The 18,539-nt window shown below is 35.5% G+C and overlaps 1 protein-coding gene across 2 annotated transcripts in view; it reads left to right on the top strand.

Moving 5' to 3' along the window:
• SMAP1 (small ArfGAP 1) overlaps positions 1 to 18,539 on the top strand; it is a 78,441-nt gene that overhangs the window by 45,421 nt on the left and 14,481 nt on the right. For both annotated transcript variants that reach the window (XM_058176487.1, XM_058176493.1), the window contains one exon: positions 11,174 to 11,258. In XM_058176487.1, the coding sequence (XP_058032470.1) occupies positions 11,174 to 11,258 (85 nt within the window). The remainder of the gene's footprint in view (positions 1 to 11,173; positions 11,259 to 18,539) is intronic.

The following is an 18,539-nucleotide window of genomic DNA, read 5'->3' as shown; positions in this document are numbered from 1 at the left end:
TTCTATTTCTTGCCGTTTTAAAACCCACATGAGAAAAATCCATTTGGATTAACTTCTGTTAATGTGATGTTCAATGCTTTACTCAGGAAGAATTGCATCCGAATAAATTTAAATTCCACATTCAATCTATACATGAATAATATCTCTCATTACTGGTATATCTTATGTTACAACATACCAAATAATTGCTTCTGATCCTTGCAGAAAATGTTCAGTCTGAAATATTGCTTATCCTTATTTCTCCAGTGTGTTATGGGAAATCTTTTCCCTAGAATTGTAAGCCATTTCAAGGATTATCTGTTTCTTTCATTTCTGCATGAGGTGTTAAGATTAGAGCCTAATGGAAATGGATAGAAGTCTAAAACTATAAGAACTGAAACCACCCTGACCAGTTTAGCCTATTTGGCTGCAATTAGTCAAAGTAGTGCGATTTGCTGTATCAAATTAAAAATGAATATTTGGTTTTGCAAGCATGCTTGGGAAGTGGCTATCATCCTTTAAAGTGCTTTTGAACAGTCACAGAATTTGGTTTTAGTTATTGTAAAATAGGAATTATTCAAACATGTTGTCATTAGGGCATCTTTCGGAAACTTCACACATGTATCTGTAAGCAAGTAACTATTTGGAATCCTGTAATTTGGTAAGGTTTTCATAATGATTGGTAGAGAATTTCAAGTAAAAAAAAATTAGCTCTTTGTATTATTTTAAACATTTGAACTGCTCAACTAGATCCAATGGCAAAACTGGCACAACTAAGATCTTGCACAGTATTTTGTTTATGTTGAATAGCTGTTAATTCAAAAAATCTATACTGTTAGAGTTTCTATTAATAAAATGGTTATTAATTTGAATGAAACATCTGTCCTACTGATAAAGAAATAATTAAAAGAAAAAGATTATACACAAATGATCGAAAAGGAAATGAAAATATTTTTTAGGATAAATACAAAAGAAGAAATATCGCTCCAAAATTTATGCGATACTGCAAAAGCATATATAAGAGGGCTCACAATTGCATACATGATAAAAAGAATTAAAAAAAACAAGAACAAAAAATAGATATCAGATTAAGAAATTTCAGATTGCCTTTGAGTGAAGGACATTGTTTTTGATTTTAATGGAAGAAGTCAGGTTATGTGAGAGAGAAGGATTATAATTGTGTTAGATTTTAAAAATTTAATGTATGATTGTTTGTTTATTGAACTATACCTTGTGTTTGCTCCAGGAAGTCAGGGGGGGGAGGGGGGTTTTGGAGGGAGGGGGGGAAGGAGGGGGAGGGGGGAGAGGAGGGGAAAAATTTAATTGTTGTTGTAAAACTTTTTCAATTAAAAAAAAAAACAAGAACAAGATAATTTGCAAGAAGAACTTAAAAGATTAGAATTAGATTTACAGAAGGAGCCCCAAAATAATAAAATTAAAGAAGAGATTTAATAAGACACAAGTTAAATTTAGTTTTACAAGTTGATATGGCACTTAAATTGGCAAAGCAAAACCACTTTGAACATGCAAATGAACTGGGGTGATGGTTAGCATATAAATTGAAAAAAGAAAAAGAGAAAAGAATAATACACCAGTTATAAGATGAGGAGGGAGAGATACATTATAGAAAAGAAGAAGAAAAATATAGCAAAAATTTCTTTCAAAATCTGTATTCCCAAGAAAATATACCGGAAGAAGACATTAAACAATATTTAGACAAGACTAGAGGAGATACAAAGAGCAAAACTAGAGGAGGAGATACAAAAAGACACTAAATGGTATAATTACTATGACGGAACTAGTGGAGACAAGAAAGAAGCAGAAAAATAACAAAACACCAGGCCCAGATGGACTTCCGGTAGAATTATATAAGACAATTCAAGAACCACTAGATGAAATATTGTTAGAAATCTTTAATGAAGCACTCATGGAGACCAGAATATCCAACTCCTGGACAAAAGCCATCATCATCCTCATCCCAAAAGAAGACTCAGTTCAACAACAAATCAAAAATTACACACCCATCTCACTACTAAATGCAGATTATAAATTATTCACATCAATAATTTCAGAAAGAGTCAAAAAAGTGATATATGAGTATATCCACCCTGACCAGAACGAATTTTTAGCAAAAAGACAAATAAAAAACAACGTGAGAACTATAATAGACATGTTAGAATATTACAAAGCACACCCAGACAAACATTTCTGGATGCCCAAAAAGCCTTTGAAAATTTAAATTGGAGAATTATTATTTTGCAATTAGAAACCATGAAATTTGGAGAAAAATTTGTAAAGATGATAGAAAAAATATACTCAATACAAACAGCAAAAATAATAATAAATGGAGATATTACTGAAAAATTTATTATAGCAAAAGGAGTGAGATAAAGGTTCCCCTATCTCCTTTATTATTTATACTAACATTAGAAGTATTGTTAATTAAAATTAGAGGCAAAAATTAAAGGGTTGACAATAAAAAAAAAGTAGAGTATAAAACTCAAGCGTTTGCAGATGATCTAGTATTTATTTTAGAGCAACCGATCTAGACAGGACCCAAATTAATACAACAAATAGAAGAAAACGGAAAAGAAGCGGGACTTAAAATTAATAAATTCAAAACAAAGACAATAACGAAAAATCTCACTAAAAAACTGGAAGACAAAACGGGCATCCAAACAACCAAAAAAGTAAGATATGTAGTAATTTGGCTATCAGCTAAGTGTTTGTAGATTAAAGAGGATAACTACAACATACTACTATCACAGATAAAGAAAGAAACTTGGAAAAAATTACAATTATCCCTTATAAGAAAAATAGCATCGATCAAAATGAACATCTTGCCACGAATACTGTTTTTGTTCTAAGTAGTACCCATAACATTTGGAAAAAACTTCTTTGAAGATTTAAATAAATTAATAGCAAATTATATTTGTCAAGGGAAGAAATCAAGAATTAAAATAAAATCATTGCAGGATAGTAGAGAAAGAGGAGGCTTTGGACTCCCAGACTGGGAAACATATTATCAGGCAACAACAACAACACTCATCTGGATTAAAGATTGGATTGAATTAAGGAATAAAAGAATTTTAACATTAGAGGGGAACTATCAACAGATAGGGTGGCATGCCTTCTTATGGGATGGAAAAAATAAACACAGCTACTTCCAGAGACATTTAATTAGAGATGCACTATTACAAATATGGCAAGGAATAAAAAAAAATACTATACTAAAATTCCAGAATGGTTATCAACAATGGAGGCATTTATCTACCCGAATGTATTAGATATTGATAAAATTAAAATATATTAAGATTTACTAAACAGTCAAGGGGAATAGAAAACAAGACAAGAATTAAAAGAGGTACAGTCATTGATTGGTGGCCATATGCGCAGATACAATCCAGATATAAGACAGATTTGGAACAATATTGATTTCAAAAAGAAAATATGAATTAAACAAAATTCTTCAAGGCACAGAGGACAAATTGATAAAAAAATTATAATTACTTATTAAGATACAAAATGGAGGAGGAGGTAGTCAAAACATGATAATTTGGGCTAAAATTTTCATATATAACATTGAATTGGATAAATGGGAGAAATTACGGAACAAAAATTATAAACTGACAATGTCTGTAGCCTATAAAGAAAATATGTATAAAATGTTTTTTAGATGGCATCTTCCACCGGCGAGACTGGCCAAAATGTTCCCCAATACCCCATCATCATGCTGGAAATGTAAACAACATCAGGGAACATACTACCACATGTGGTGAACGTGCCCCAAAGCAAAACAGTATTGGAGTAAAATTAGAGTACAATTAGAAGAGATAACCAGACAGCGTATAGAGATGAAGCCAGAAATATTTTTATTAGGAATACTTCCAGGGACCTATGAAAAAAAAATACAATATTTAATTATACATATTACAACAGCGGCAAGAATAATATACGCACAGAATTGGGAAAATAATAATATATCAACAGAAGAAAATTTGATTAGAAAAGTTTTGGAGTATGCAGAGATGGACAAACTTACAAAAGAAATACAAGAAAAGGAAGAAACATAATACTATATGATATGGGAGAAATGGTATGAATGGTTAGAGGAGAGGGATGAAAGCCAAGCAAAGAGTAAAGGAGGAAGTAACAGGAGTTGAAATGCAGTAACATACAAGTGGAAATGGAACAGACACAGAATGTATGATCGCTATTGAGTACACTGTTATCTGTATGTATATAAATCAATATATGAACTATATGTATAAATGGCAAATTGAAATAATGAAGAAAAATGGATATGTAAGAAATGTTTACTGATGCGAAATTTTCTTCTTCTTTTTTTAAAAAAAACTGTTTAATAAAAAAAAAAATTTAAAAAAAGAAACATCTGTCCTACTGAACTCCAGAAATTACATCTATATAATTTCTGCCTACATGTTAAACTATTTAGAACATTATACAAGGATTAAGTTACTGCAAGGTTATTTTTATATGTTTAAGAACACCAGGTATTATATGCACTGATTTCAATGTAGAAAAACCTTTATGTTAAGTAATATCTGTTCACTGTCTTTAGGGAATAAGACATCGATCAGATCCATTTGTATTACATTTAAATTCCTCCTCGAATTAATTTCATAGATATCCATTGCAGCTCATTCTTACTTTAGAACTTCATTAAAATATGCTGTCAATTTTATAAAGCATTTGATCCATTTTCTGTCCAAAAACATAATAGAGAAGTGTTCAAAAATTTGCAGTAAGGATTTCTGTTCCATTTTCTTTATCTTCTGGCTCTAATGTCCAGCCTTCACGGTCCTTTATCCTAAGAAAATCCAAACTAATCTCCAATTTCCATGAGAAAATATGTAATTCAAAATTGTAATTCAAAATTCTCCACCTCCTTAACCCGTTATTAACCTTCCAAAATCCATATATTAAGCACACTTTTGCTGCATGGTCTAAAAAAAAATCATATGTCTTTAAAACTTTGGAAGTCAAATTTGAATCATTGTCTTTTTAAGTAAATGAAAACTTATCCAATGAATACAATAAAACTTTGCTGTCCAAAAAGTCTTAAATTCTCCACCATACCTCTCTCCCACCTCCAAAAAATCCCCAAAAGCGATTAAGATACAGTACAAGGCTTTGTTAAGCTTGATGCCTATAGACGCTGCTTTGCGATATGACCTTGACGTAATTAATCCCAACTTCCAGCCACTCCACTCATAAAACAACCATAAAAATGGCAGCTTCCATGATTTACCCATCAGGAGCATTTGAATGTGGATGATCTCAATCATGTGGATGATCCCAACCATATCTTCTTTGTTTCTGGAAGGATATGTAATTTCTGAGTTTTCTGAACCCCATAAATTTGATCGAGGTAAGAGCCAAAAATTGTTAACGTTATTAAATAACGTTAAGATTGAAATAATCTTTGACCTTTTGATCAAATCACTTTCTGGTCCAGGTATGACTGATTGACAGGGTCAGATCTGTTTTAATGGTCTGCCCAGATACCAAATGAAACTGTCTTGATTTCCAGCAGCGCTAAGTTTTCTCTGACAAACTAGCAAGCAAAAGCCTCACTTGTGACTAGAAAGAGGTGGTGACTTGGCCTTTGATGAAATCTCTCCTCAGCGGCTGATCCCTGGATTTTCCAAGGACCTCTGGGAGATGGAATAGCTAAAGCAATGTAAGAGCATAGATGAGGAACTACTACTATGAATTTGACTGAGTGTATATAGGGGGACGCGGTGGCTCAGGGGGTAGGACGTTGAGCTTGTTGATCGAAAGGTTGGCAGCTCAGCGGTTCGAATCCCTAGTGCTGCCATGTAACGGGGTGAGTTCCTGTTACTTGTCACAGCTTCAGCCAACCTAGCAGTTTCAAAAGCATGTAAAAATGCAAGTAAAAAAAATAGGGACCACCTCTGGTGGAAGGTAACAGCGTTCCGTGTTCCATGCTGGCCACATGACTACGGAGACGGTTTCAGACAGCGCTGGTTCTTCGGCTTTGAAATGGAGATGAGCACCACCCCCTAGAGTCGGCAACGACTAGAACGTATGTGCGAGAGGAACCTTTATCTTTACCTTATATGGGGAGAGGGGCTTACCAAACTTTAGGCTTGCTTTATGACAAGAGGGGTACAGCATTCTTAAATTTCCTCTCATTACAGCAACTAGTGGTCATCTGGCAGCGCTCTGTGAGGTAGCCCGCTTCCTTTTGATTTGACCAGTTTGTTTGATATATTACTGATATAGCCACTCAATCACCCTCATTAAAACTCCACTTGGGTAAGATCTTGTGTGATAATTGGGTACCAGCTTGCCAGGCAATTTGGGTTTCCTTTTGGCCTGTTATCTCTGGAGAAGCAGATAGGATGCTTACTATATGTCACACACCTGGCTTCTTTGGGCATCTGGGGAAGAGCAGTAATTTCCTGGGTCCAGGACATTGTGAATACCTCATTGTGGGAGTACCAGTGGTCTTCAGATGTTTGATCATCTCTTCTTTAAGAGGTCTCCCTGGATCCAGAGATATAGACAACTACTGCCCTTCCCTTTCATCTGAACTTTTTATCAGTCAAGGTTCAGACCCCTGTATGAGTAGAGACAGCATTAATAAATCTACATAACATATGTTTTAAGTGCTCATATTACTCATGCTACAATTCTGCTAATAGTCATTCACTCATTGATTCACTCATTCATTTTCTGTAGCCACTCAGAGTCAGTAGCTTGAGTTGGGCAACTATAGAAACTGAATAAATAAGTAACAGTACAGATATAGAGCTGGCTTTGATTCTTTGGTGATAGAGCAAAGAGAACAGAATGGAAATAGTTTATACAGATCTAAGTTAATAAGATATTCACCAATGTTTGTACTAGAAATTGCATAAGTAGTCAAATAATGAAATAAATTATGTGTGAAAACTAGTACTCGGTGTTTCTTTACATTTCCAGGGGACCGTTTTTGAAAACATACTAAAAAACTTGTTACTGCTTGGAAACATTCCAAACAAATCAAACAGATTTGAGCCAGGCTAAAATATGGAGATTGGCTTAGCTTTGCAGGAATGATTTGACACGGAGAGTATTTAAAAAGATACATCAACTATAGTACTATGGTTAAAGAAAAATTTAAAATTTGCAGGATTTTTAGGGTACTGCAGTAACTTTGTGCTATTTGATCTGCGGCACATATTGTTTTATTCCATGTATCAGTTTTCTACTGCAATCTAGGATTTTAAAATATAATTTCAAGTGACATATGATAAAGTGCATTAATCTACTTGCTAACTAATCCTTAATTTCTTTATTATTTTTTTCTAATCTTAGATTTTCATACATACCAGCTTTGAATCCCTGGAGGAAGAATGTGTTAATTAGTTATAAAGTATGCCATATACACAATCCCCCCCTCACAGGAAATGAATAGAATAGAATAGAATAGAATAGAATAGAATAGAATAGAATAGAATAGAATAGAATTTTTTATTGGCCAAGAGTGATTGGACACACAAGGAATTTGTCTTGGTGCATATGCTCTCAGTGTACGTAAAAGAAAAGATACGTTCATCAAGAATCATAAGGTACAACACTTAATGATAGTCATAGGGTACAATTAAGAGGGAGGAGCATCAAAAAAGTCAGGATGATAGTTACAGCTTGTACAGAAATGGCAGTTTAATTTGCACTGTCATGACCATTGTCTGCATTTTTGACTCCATCTTGGATGGGGGACTTGCATTTCAAATATATCTTAAGCTTGATTCTTTAATTTTTAAGCATATCCCTATAACAATAGCACCAAAAAAACCCCACACACACACCTGGAGCAAGAGATTGTCTGACAATGTGGGTTCACTCGTGCTGGGAAAAGAAAATTCTTCAAATTACTAATAAATGAAACGTTCAGCGTTGATAACTCTTTGCAAAATTCATTTTATAGGAGTCTGTGGTTTCATAGTTTTTCTTTCTAGTAATGAATTATTGATGTGCTAGATTTACAGTACAACTTTCCTCAAGAAAGTCAGTGTATTTGGCTTATGTTCCAGGTTTTTTTTAATCTTTGCAGCAACTGCAACTTACCTATTGAGAATAGCTAGTAAATTGAATGGCTTAATTGAGTGGAGATTTTAATCATAGTCAGATTTTAATCATAGTCATGCTGACTATATATTGAGTAAGCCTGATTAGAAGAAGATGAGCATGTGTTTAAATGCAAGGAAGAAATATCAGAGTCTGCACTATGCTGATAACAGTAAAGGTAGTCCCTGACTTAAAACCACAATTGAGCTCAAAATTTCTGTTTTAAGTGAGATATTTGTTCAGTGAGTTTTGTCCCTTTTTACAACCTTTCTTGCCAGAGTTGTTAAGTGAATCACTGCAATTGGTAAATTAGCAACCCGGTTGTTAAGTTAATCCGGATTCCCGATTGAAGGTCACAAAAGATGATCACATGACCTTGGGACACAGCAACGGTCATAAGTGTGAACCAGTTGCCAAGCCTTTGAATTTTGATCACATGATGATGGTGATGCTGCTAAAGGTCGTAACTGTGAAAAATGGTCATCAGTCATATTTTTTCAGTGCTGTTGTAACTTTGAACAGTCACTAAACAGACTGGTGTAAATCAGGACTACCTGTACTCTGATAGGCAAAAATGGACATAATTGGTAAGATCTAGAAATGAAAGTCAAGGAGCATAGTGAACAAAAATTAAACATAAAGAAGAGCAAACTAGTGACAAAAGTGCAGCAAACGGCCCTAGAACAGCTGTGAGATGGGTGGCTATGATAGATAGATAGATAGATAGGTAGGTAGGTAGGTAGGTAGGTAGGTAGGTAGGTAGGTAGGTAGGTAGGTAGGTAGGTAGGTAGGTATCTAGAGGGTAACTTCTGCCTTTTATTATCAACAACAAAGGAAAAGTCAAGAATTATTCTGTGGTGTAGCATTTAGTAGGATAATTTCCCCCCTGCCACTTTATAGAAACCAGGTTGGAATTTAAAGAAACTATTAATAGTTTTAATAGTAAAGACTATTAAAACTTTTGAACTTTAGTATTGGAGAAGAATATTGGCCAGCTAAGTAAACAAAAGGATCAGAGAACAAATCCATTCAGAGTTCTCACTCAAGGCACAAAAAGCCAGGTTCATACTATTACATTTTAGACACATTATGCAAAGACCCAATTCTCTTGAGAAATCCATATTGCTGTAAAGATGGAAAGAAAATTGGAAGATGGGGAGATCAGTGATGATGGGTACAGAAACTGGGAGATCTGAAGAACCAGGTTGGGGTGAAATCAGCCTCGACATCCATCTACATAGTCACTTAAGAGTTGATAGCACATAATCATTCAATTTTCCCTGCATTATTTGACATTCAAAAAGCTACATCTTAGTAAATTATTATATGCGAGTGATGTTGGTGTGTTGTAGCAAAGCAAATGAGAAATAATCTTGAGAGTCTTTGTTCCAAAGGACACTTCAGATTGCCACAACTCTTTTAATAATAATAATAATAACAGAATTGGAAGGGATCTTGGAGGTCTTCTAGTCCAACCCCCTGCCCAGGCAGGAAATCCTACACCATTTCAGACAAATGGTTATCCAACATTTTCTTAAAAATGTCCAGTGTTGGAGCATTCACAACTTCTGCAGGCAAGTTGTTCCACTGATTAATTGTTCTAACTGTCAGGAAATTTCTCCTTAGTTCTAAATTGCTTCTCTCCTTGATTAGCTTCCACCCATTGCTTCTTGTTCTACCCTCAGGTGCTTTGGAGAATAGTTTGACTCCCTCTTCTTTAAGGCAACCCCTGAGATATTGGAACACTGCTATCATGTCTCCCCTAGTCCTTCTTTTAATTAAACTAGGCATACCGAGTTCCTGCAACCGTTCTTCATATGTTTTAGCCTCCAGTCCCCTAATCATCTTTGTTGTTCTGCGCTGCACTCTTACTAGAGTCTCAACATCTTTTTTACATCGTGGCGACCAAAACTGAATGCAATATTCCAAGTGTGGCCTTACCAAGGCATTATAAAATGGTATTAACACTTCACGTGATCTTGATTCTATCCCTCTGTTTATGCAGCCCAGAACTGTGTTGGCTTTTTTGGCAGCTGCTGCACACTGCTGGCTCATATTTAAATGGTTGTCCACTAGGACTCCAAGATCCCTTTCACAGTTACTACTATTGAGCAAGATACCATATATATGATACCTGTGCATTTTGTTTTTTTGGCCTAAATGTAGAACCTTACTTTTTCACTGTTGAATTTCATTTTGTTAGATAGCGCCCAGTGTTCTAGTCTGTCAAGATCTTTCTGTATCTTGAGCCTGTCTTTTTCAGTGTTGGCTATTCCTGCCAGCTTGGTGTCATCTGCAAATTTTATGAGTTCCCCATCTATCCCCTCGTCCAAGTCATTGATGAAGATGTTGAAGAGTACTGGGCCTAAAACAGAGCCTTGGGGTACTTCACTGCATACTTCACTCCATGTGGATGTAGTTCCGTTGAGGACTACACGTTGAGTGCAGTTGGTCAGCCAGTTACGAATCCATCTGGTGGTGGTGCTGTCTAACCTACATTTTTCTACTTTAGTTGGTATTGGGTAATCAATTTGTTGATTCCTACTCATGGTCAGATCAGCACCCTGTTTAGATTTGCAAAAGCTGCCCAGGGATTACTGTTTCAGAAAGCCTTCAGGGTCTGATAGAACGGCCTGTTACCACTTTGCAGTAGCTGATCGTTTTTATTGAGAATGGTATTTCTTGGCAGGACGGTATTATTGCTTCTTTTATATTATGATATAAAGTGTTGTTATAATCTTTTCCCCCCTGTATTGAAATGTGTGCTGCTTACAGTTGTCTGTGATTGAAACAGACTAAGAATGAATGAATAAACGAACGGGTATTCTTTCTGTATCAGCTCCCCCATTGGCTTTTTTCAGAGAATAATCAAAGTGTTATTGTGAAGGTTTTTGAAGTAGTGTATGTGAATGTCTCTGAACAGTAGGAAATGAATTCTGTCATACTTTTTTGCCAATTTGCCTTTTGTATGTGTTCTAGTACACACAATAATAATCATCTTTCCAATTTAAAGTAAGACTGCATGGGGGCTCTTGTTTGTGGTATTTCACATGTGTATATGTGTTGTCACAATCTCTGTTCATTTTTAATAAAGCCTCAGAAAAAAGAAGATCAGCAACTTGAGCTTAAAACAAGTCCTAAGAAAGTACCAGAATCAACTGTTGATCTTCTGGGGCTTGGTAAGTAATTATCTATAATTTTGAATAGAATTAATGGAAGCTGTCTGTATATTTGAATTGACAAAAATATATGCAGTGCTGCCTACTTAAAAGTAATGAGAGTTCCCTTTGGAAGATAAAGTTATCACAAGATTCTGATGAGAGAATGCAATATTGCCAGAGAAAGTGCAATATTCACAGAGCTATGTGAATATTGCATTTTTTGTTTGTTTAATGCCCCATCCTAAGGAATCAACATTAATCCTGTGTGAATTTGAATTTGATTTCTCAGGACACCAATCTTCAGCTTGATTGTTGTGCTGACTTAAAGGAGGTTTTCCACACACACCCCCAAATCTGGCCAGCCATCCTGAAAAAACATAAATGCCAGAGAAGGAATAGATTATTTCGTCCTTTCTCCTGGAACTAATTCGGCTTTCAACTTTTATTCTGGACACCGCCCCACACACTCTTTTCAGGAATGTTCCTGTGCATTGAGGATAGCAGTAGCACTTAGATTTATATACCGCTTCGTAGTGCTTGACAGCACTCTCTAAGTGGTTTACAGTGTCAGCATATTGCGTCCAAAAATCTGGGTTCTCATTTTATCCACCTCAGAAGGATGGAGGACTAAGTCACTGTTCTGTTCCCCCCAACCACAATCAATTCGAAATGCAAACTGACTAGATGTGCCAGCAATTTATTCTTGCCAAGTCCTCTTATCTATCAGAGCGACTGCAGTCCGAGCTGGAACAATCCCAAAGTTCAGAAGGAAACGAAACAGAATCCAGGAGCCAAAGTACAGCCAACGTTTTTAACAGTCAATCGTTTGTTCGTCACAAGAACTATTGGGCAGCCCCTCCTGCTTTTATATCCTGTGGAGTGTGGCTCTCTGACTCAGCACTCTCTAGGCCTGCCCCACCTTTTTTTTTGATGTTGCTGTCTCTCCTGTCTGCGATACCGGGAGTCCAGCCACAACTGATTGTCAGCAGCTGGGTCTTGAGGCGTGGCCTGAGAGGGAGGAGATGCAGGAGACAGAGGCCTCGTCATCTCCTCCACCTGGCCTGCCTCTTGGACTTGGAGCGGAGCCAAGAAGGAGGCTCTGCAGAAGGAAGCCGTCGGCTCTTCTCTTGAATCACTTTCTGACAGGAGGCTAGGTTCCGGGAGGGGGGGGCAGGTTTGGTGGGGCCTGAAGACACAATAGTCATCCTTAAGCCGGTGAGGATCAAACTGCTGGCAGTGAGCTAAATTAGCCTGCAATACAGCATTCTAACCACTGTGCCATCACGGCTCCAAGGAACATAGGAACCAAGCTTCTCATCATAGCAGCACAGAGTGATTCAGGCCTCTTCACCAACTTGTGGAACCAGTGTACATCCAGATTCTTTGTTTGGTTTTCCCCCAAACATCTTGTCCACTTTTTTTTTTCATTTAAAAATTATTATTTTAATTAAAATCATGGCTTCAGGTCTGAGTGTGAAATAGAGTGTGAAATAAATCATAATATGATTTATGAATCAGTCTTCACTGTGAGTTGTATTATGTTGGGGGGTGCACTGAGGGACTCAATCAATCTCATTGTACATATGTTGTGCACTGACAATAACGATTTGAATTGAGAGGTTATTTTTATTACTTTGGCAAATTCTGTTTTGTCTCAGAGTGGATGATGCATTCCTGAATCATCTTTCAGAACTTTGGTACACTTCTAATTTGCTGTGCTGGGATTTTAGGCATTAATTTATATTAGTTTTGATTCCTTAGAGGGTACTGAAGTATCATGAACAATAGTGTGACCATTAGCCTATGAATTCTGCCATGCTCTTTAATTTTTGGGAAGCAGCTGTGATACATATATAATAGTACTATACCTGCTATACTAATGATGATGCTAACTGCAACTTGCCTTCCAATTTTGCCCATGCTGCCTTGCTTCTGCTATTCCCATTTCTTCCGTCTTGTCTGTATTATCACCAATGCCAAAGAAGCATCTTTTCATCCTTAACAGTACACCCCATCATACTTTCATACTTGCACCTGTGTTGCTATCCCATTAGGCTTTGCTAGTGTTGTATCACTAGTCAGTTATACTTGCAACCATGTCAGCAGTATTTTAATTAGCAATAGCACTTAGTCTTCACAGTCCTTTACAGCCCTCTCTAAGCAGTTTACAGAGTCAACATATTGACCCTTCCCCCCCCCCCCAAAGAACCTGGGTCCTCATGTTACCAACGTCGAGAGGATGGAAAGTTGAGTCAACCTTGAGCCGATCAGGATCGAACTCTGGCAATGAGCAGAGTTAGCCTGCAGTACTGCATTCTAACCGTTCTAGCCACTGCATTACCATGGCTCATAAGTGTAAAGTCACTTCTTTCCTAGCCTATCAGCAAAGCAACCAGTAAGATGCTTCCTTTCAATACACAGCCAGTGGCAACAAATTACAACTTTAGCTCACTTCTAAGCGAGGAAAGTAGATTCTTAATGTTTAAGATTGGCACAAACATGGCTGTATTAATTTTCAATGCTCTGTAGTCAGTTTGAGAAAAGAGCCTTTAGAGATATGATTGCAGGGTATTATAATAGGCTTTAAGTAAGACTTTGATTCCACTGCTCCAGAATGCCACAGCCATGTATTAATTTAGACCAGTTATGGAGACCGTGTAATTCGCTCATTACAACAGCTTTACGGCTGAATCTGTTTCTGAGGATAGTTATTAAATGCTGGATTGTCGTACTAAAAAAAAAAAAAAATCCTCCATATGAATTTTCCTAGATTTTAAGATCCTCAAGAGACCAAAAATATTAGCTTTAGTTATTAGAATAATTACCACTTTAGGGCAATATTATTATCCACCTAACTGAAGGCCACCAAATAGTGTGCTTGCTTTTGACTTCTCCAAAACTCTTCAGATAGTAAAATGTATATAGAACAAAAGGGAGTTAGGATGGTGGGGATTGTTTAAGTAACAATTTCAAGTGTTGCATACAGATTTAGATCAGAGGTGGGTTTCAGCAGGTTCTGACCAGTTCTGGAGAACCGATAGCAGAAATTTTGGGTAGTTTGGAGAACCGGTAGTAAAAATTCTGACTGGCCCTGCCCTCATCTATTCTCTGCCTCCTGAGTCCCAGCTGATCAGGAGGAAATGGGGATTTTGCAGTAACCTTCCTCTGGAGTGGGGTGGGAATGGAAATTTTACAGTATCCTTCCCCTGCTACGCCCACCATGCCATGCCCACCAAGCCACGCCCACAGAACTGGTAGTAAAAAAATTTGAAACCCACCACTGATTTAGATGCAGTATGGTTGTTGTCTACAGACATTCAGTTAGGCTGCTGTTGACCGAATTAATAAAAATGATTTATTGTGATTTTTATTGTCACAAATTTGCTGACCCAGTTCATTGAGAAAGAGTATCATTTTATTACTAGTATTGTAGTGCTGTTGTTATGGCACCCCCATTCCTGAAGACTCTGGGCAGCATTTGTTTCTTAGTTGCTATTCCTACTCATTCTCTCACATTTTATGTATTTTATATATAAAAAAGGAGATTCTTAGCCACTGTATATTTAAAAATATTCAGGAAATTACTGGATTGTTTTACTGTGGCGTCAGTGCAAAGAATACACTTAGCACCTCTAGAGCACTATAAATATTTAACGTGTGACTTGAATATAGGTTACCATAAAGTACTAATGATTTAAAATGATTTGCAAATATGTCATTGATCTATTTCCCCTTCTTATATTTCCTGTTTATGTCTGAAAAACAATTATATATCTGTAATAGAATTGGAGAAGCATGTGGAAAAAGGGAAGCTAATCTATCAGTTAATTCCCTTCTCTGTGTATGTGACTATAGCGAGACCAACATTTTTACTCTCATCCTCTTAAAATGTATACTATGTACTGTTTCAATCTTCACCTGTGTATTTCAGATTTCATTTCATTTCATTTCATTTATTAAATTTCTATACCGCCCTTCTCCAGAAGGACTCAGGGCGGTTCACAGCCAACGTAAAACAGATTGAAGAGCAATATTACCAACAGTGCACATGGTTCGTGGTAGTACTTATAAAGTATTGTAGGTTTTGCTAATAATGTAATGTTATTTTTTGCCAACTGATTTCCCAACCTTTTATAAGACTGCAGATAATACTTGTCTTTTAGCTTTACAGATTGGTGTGTGTGTTGTGTAAATTCACCAACTAGAGATTTAAATTCAAAGTAACTGACATCAGTTTTTAAATTTGAAAACAGACATTTCCTTTAAAATAATGCTGTTACAAAACTACTCTTTTTGTTGGATGTCTTGCAAAACTATGCCATGTTATAGCATTACCTTTTCCATCAAGTTGAAAGGTTGAATTGGCCAAAAGAAGCAAAATTCATTTGATGTACCATTTACCAATTAGATGTTCCATTAGAAAACAAATGAAAATGTATAGTTGCAGACTTTAAAGTAACCAACCATCTCAGCATATTATTACTTAAAAACAGATAATCTCAAACTTCGTGTGAGGGCATCAGTGAATTGTTATGTTCATTCATTTTAGATTGATTTTAAAATAACAGACATTAAGGAAGAGATTTACCAAAAATAAGAAGAAACTAAATTTCCGCCTTGTAAACAATGTTTTGCCTAGAAAATTTTCTGTATAACCAATGGTCCCTTTGAGGTTTTAAAATCCTGCTTTGTGATTCTGGAGATCCATGTATTGATTATAGAATTGTAAATTTTCCCCTTTTGGTTTGTTGCAGAGATAAGTGATAATAAAATGGGAAAGGGAACTGTGTTCCTTCTTTTCATTCTTGGGAATATGATATCATTAGCAAACATACAGCATGATCGCATGCCAAAATGAAAATACTATATAGTATGTAAATCTTGGTTCAATTTTACAGTACTCAAAAACTTAGGGTTGTTGTTTTTACTCAATTCTCTCATAAGCATATTTGCATTTTTTCTTAAAAACAACTTTTTTCCTGTTTCAGTAAAGCCTGAATATAAGAGACTGATTGAAGGAAAGTATATCCATTAAGTTAGAATATCTGTTAAATCTGAATTTATGCATAGACTTAATTTACATCATTTGCATAATCATTCAAATGATGTAAATTAATATAAAAACTGTCAACTAGATAATGATATAAATTGATATTAATGACAAAATACACACTGCCAATTGTTTCAGAAACAGTGGTCTGGTCCTTTGAGATTAAAATCCAAATAAAATGTCCTTGGAATCTAAAGTTCATTAAGTAGAGGTCCAGAGGATCATGGTTTTCCTGTGTGACAGAATTGGACAAATGTGGCTAATTTCACCACAGTTTATCAGAGCAAACTGTTACAAATCTGCAAGTTTTGTTTTATTCCCAGTAACTCTTGATTACAGAACATGTTTGTCTATGTAAATGTACATTTAAACATTTGCCATTAGTGCATGTTAGATAAACCTAGAGAAAAAATTCTCAACCTTGACAACTTTAAGGTGTGTGAATAACATTCTGGCAAGGAGAATTCTGGAAACTGAGGCTCATACATCTTAAAGTTGTCAAGAATAAGATTCAATAGCTAAGAACATTATTTTCATGAATGAAAAATTAGAGGATTTAATTGTTCTTTATCCTTTGTATTAAAAGCTTCTGAATAGGCTCCTAACCAGGACCAAAGATTCAAATTATTTTTAAAATGTATAGGTTACCTTTCAATAATAACTAAATTTATTTCTGAAACAAACAAATTAGAAAACAGATCACAAAACCAGAAGTTGTAAATTTAAGCTCATCTCAAACTAGGAAAATAAAAAGATATTCAGTGTTGGAATTATATTGGAGTAGAAATTAGGATAACTAAAGGGTCTCTCGGAGCATCTGTTAAGTGCTGTGAGCGATAGACATATTGGCTAGTCCCCTCAGTGGAGCAGCTGTGTTGTTAGCTAAGTTAAATTTCCAAACAGGCATTACAGTAGTGAAATGCATAGTATCTCATATGTATTTGAGGACTGCAGCTTAGATAATAAATTTTGGAGAGCATGTATTGCACTATTTTGACTTTGAAAAGTTTCCCCCAAAAAAGTATAATATTTTATGTTTAATGAATAAGTTTAATCAGTTTAAATCTATTTTATCATCTATCTAATTTATATATATCTCCGTCTCACAAGCAAGTAACTGTAGGCGGGATGCAAATTCAGTTTTTTTTTCCTGTGTATCTTTTATTGCAGTTCTACCTGTATTGAGAATTGCTTAAGTTTTGCTTGTTCTTAAATCTCTTGATAGAAAGTATTTTTACTATATCCCTTTTAACAGCTGATTTTATTTTAATGAATTAAAATATAAAATGTAACCAAATTGGATCACAAGGGCCAGTAGATGAGTTTTATAAATTCCTGTGGCTTAAAAAGAATCACTACTTCCCTGGAGATGATACTTGAAATGTATTATAAAAAATTGCAAGCGTGAAAAGATGGTTATAATAATTAGTTATAATTAGTTATAATTCATACATAATGAATAATAACTAATAACTAACTAATAACTAATAATTAGTTATAATTCATACATTTGGAAAACTAAATCTCTTCCTTCCATATGGATCCCATGTGATGTTGCAAGGGAATCTCAATTTTAAGGTATACATATTTTGGCAGATTATTACAGGAACTGCTGTTTGTCACTGAAGAACTAGCTATTCATGAAGCATCTCATAAAACTCTTTATTTGTATATTTGTTTGCAAAACAAACAGATTTTGTTTGTGTGTTTTATTCAGATTCACAGAAAAGGCAATTATTTAATTCAAGGATTTTACAGCTAGGAAGAGGAAACTTTTCATTTGAACATGAATAGTTCAAGCTCCAGAGTTCAAACAGATGTCCGTTTCATAGCCAACCTATTGATTCTTCCAAGGTCTAATTGGAATTTCTTCTCCTTAACCTCATTTATTCTAACAACTGACTAGGTTTTGCCTTTTTTTTTTTTAACATGGCCAGACTTTTCTATTTATGTATCACCTTTTTCTGAACACAGGGGGAAAAGAAAGTTGTGTGGCTGTAGAGGGAATTGTTTATCTTTACACGAAGAAGCGGTATATGAATGGAATATGTTTGAGATCAGTCTACTAATGTCAAAGTGTCATGTAGACTCAGCAATTACTGCAGAAAGTAGTTTGCCCTTTAACCTCCCCCCTCCATTCCAGTTCTCCCTCTGAAAATCAGTGTTATTGGAGGGTCAACTTAGTTATATGGCTAGGAGTATCAATTGACAAGTTATGTTTGCAGATAAACTTTCCTGGGTAGAGGCAA

This window comes from Ahaetulla prasina, chromosome 1 (genome assembly GCF_028640845.1).
Source record: "Ahaetulla prasina isolate Xishuangbanna chromosome 1, ASM2864084v1, whole genome shotgun sequence".
NCBI classification, from domain to species: domain Eukaryota; kingdom Metazoa; phylum Chordata; class Lepidosauria; order Squamata; family Colubridae; genus Ahaetulla; species Ahaetulla prasina.
The sequence above is the reverse complement of the archived record's forward strand: the minus strand, read 5'-3'. Positions and strand labels throughout refer to the sequence as shown.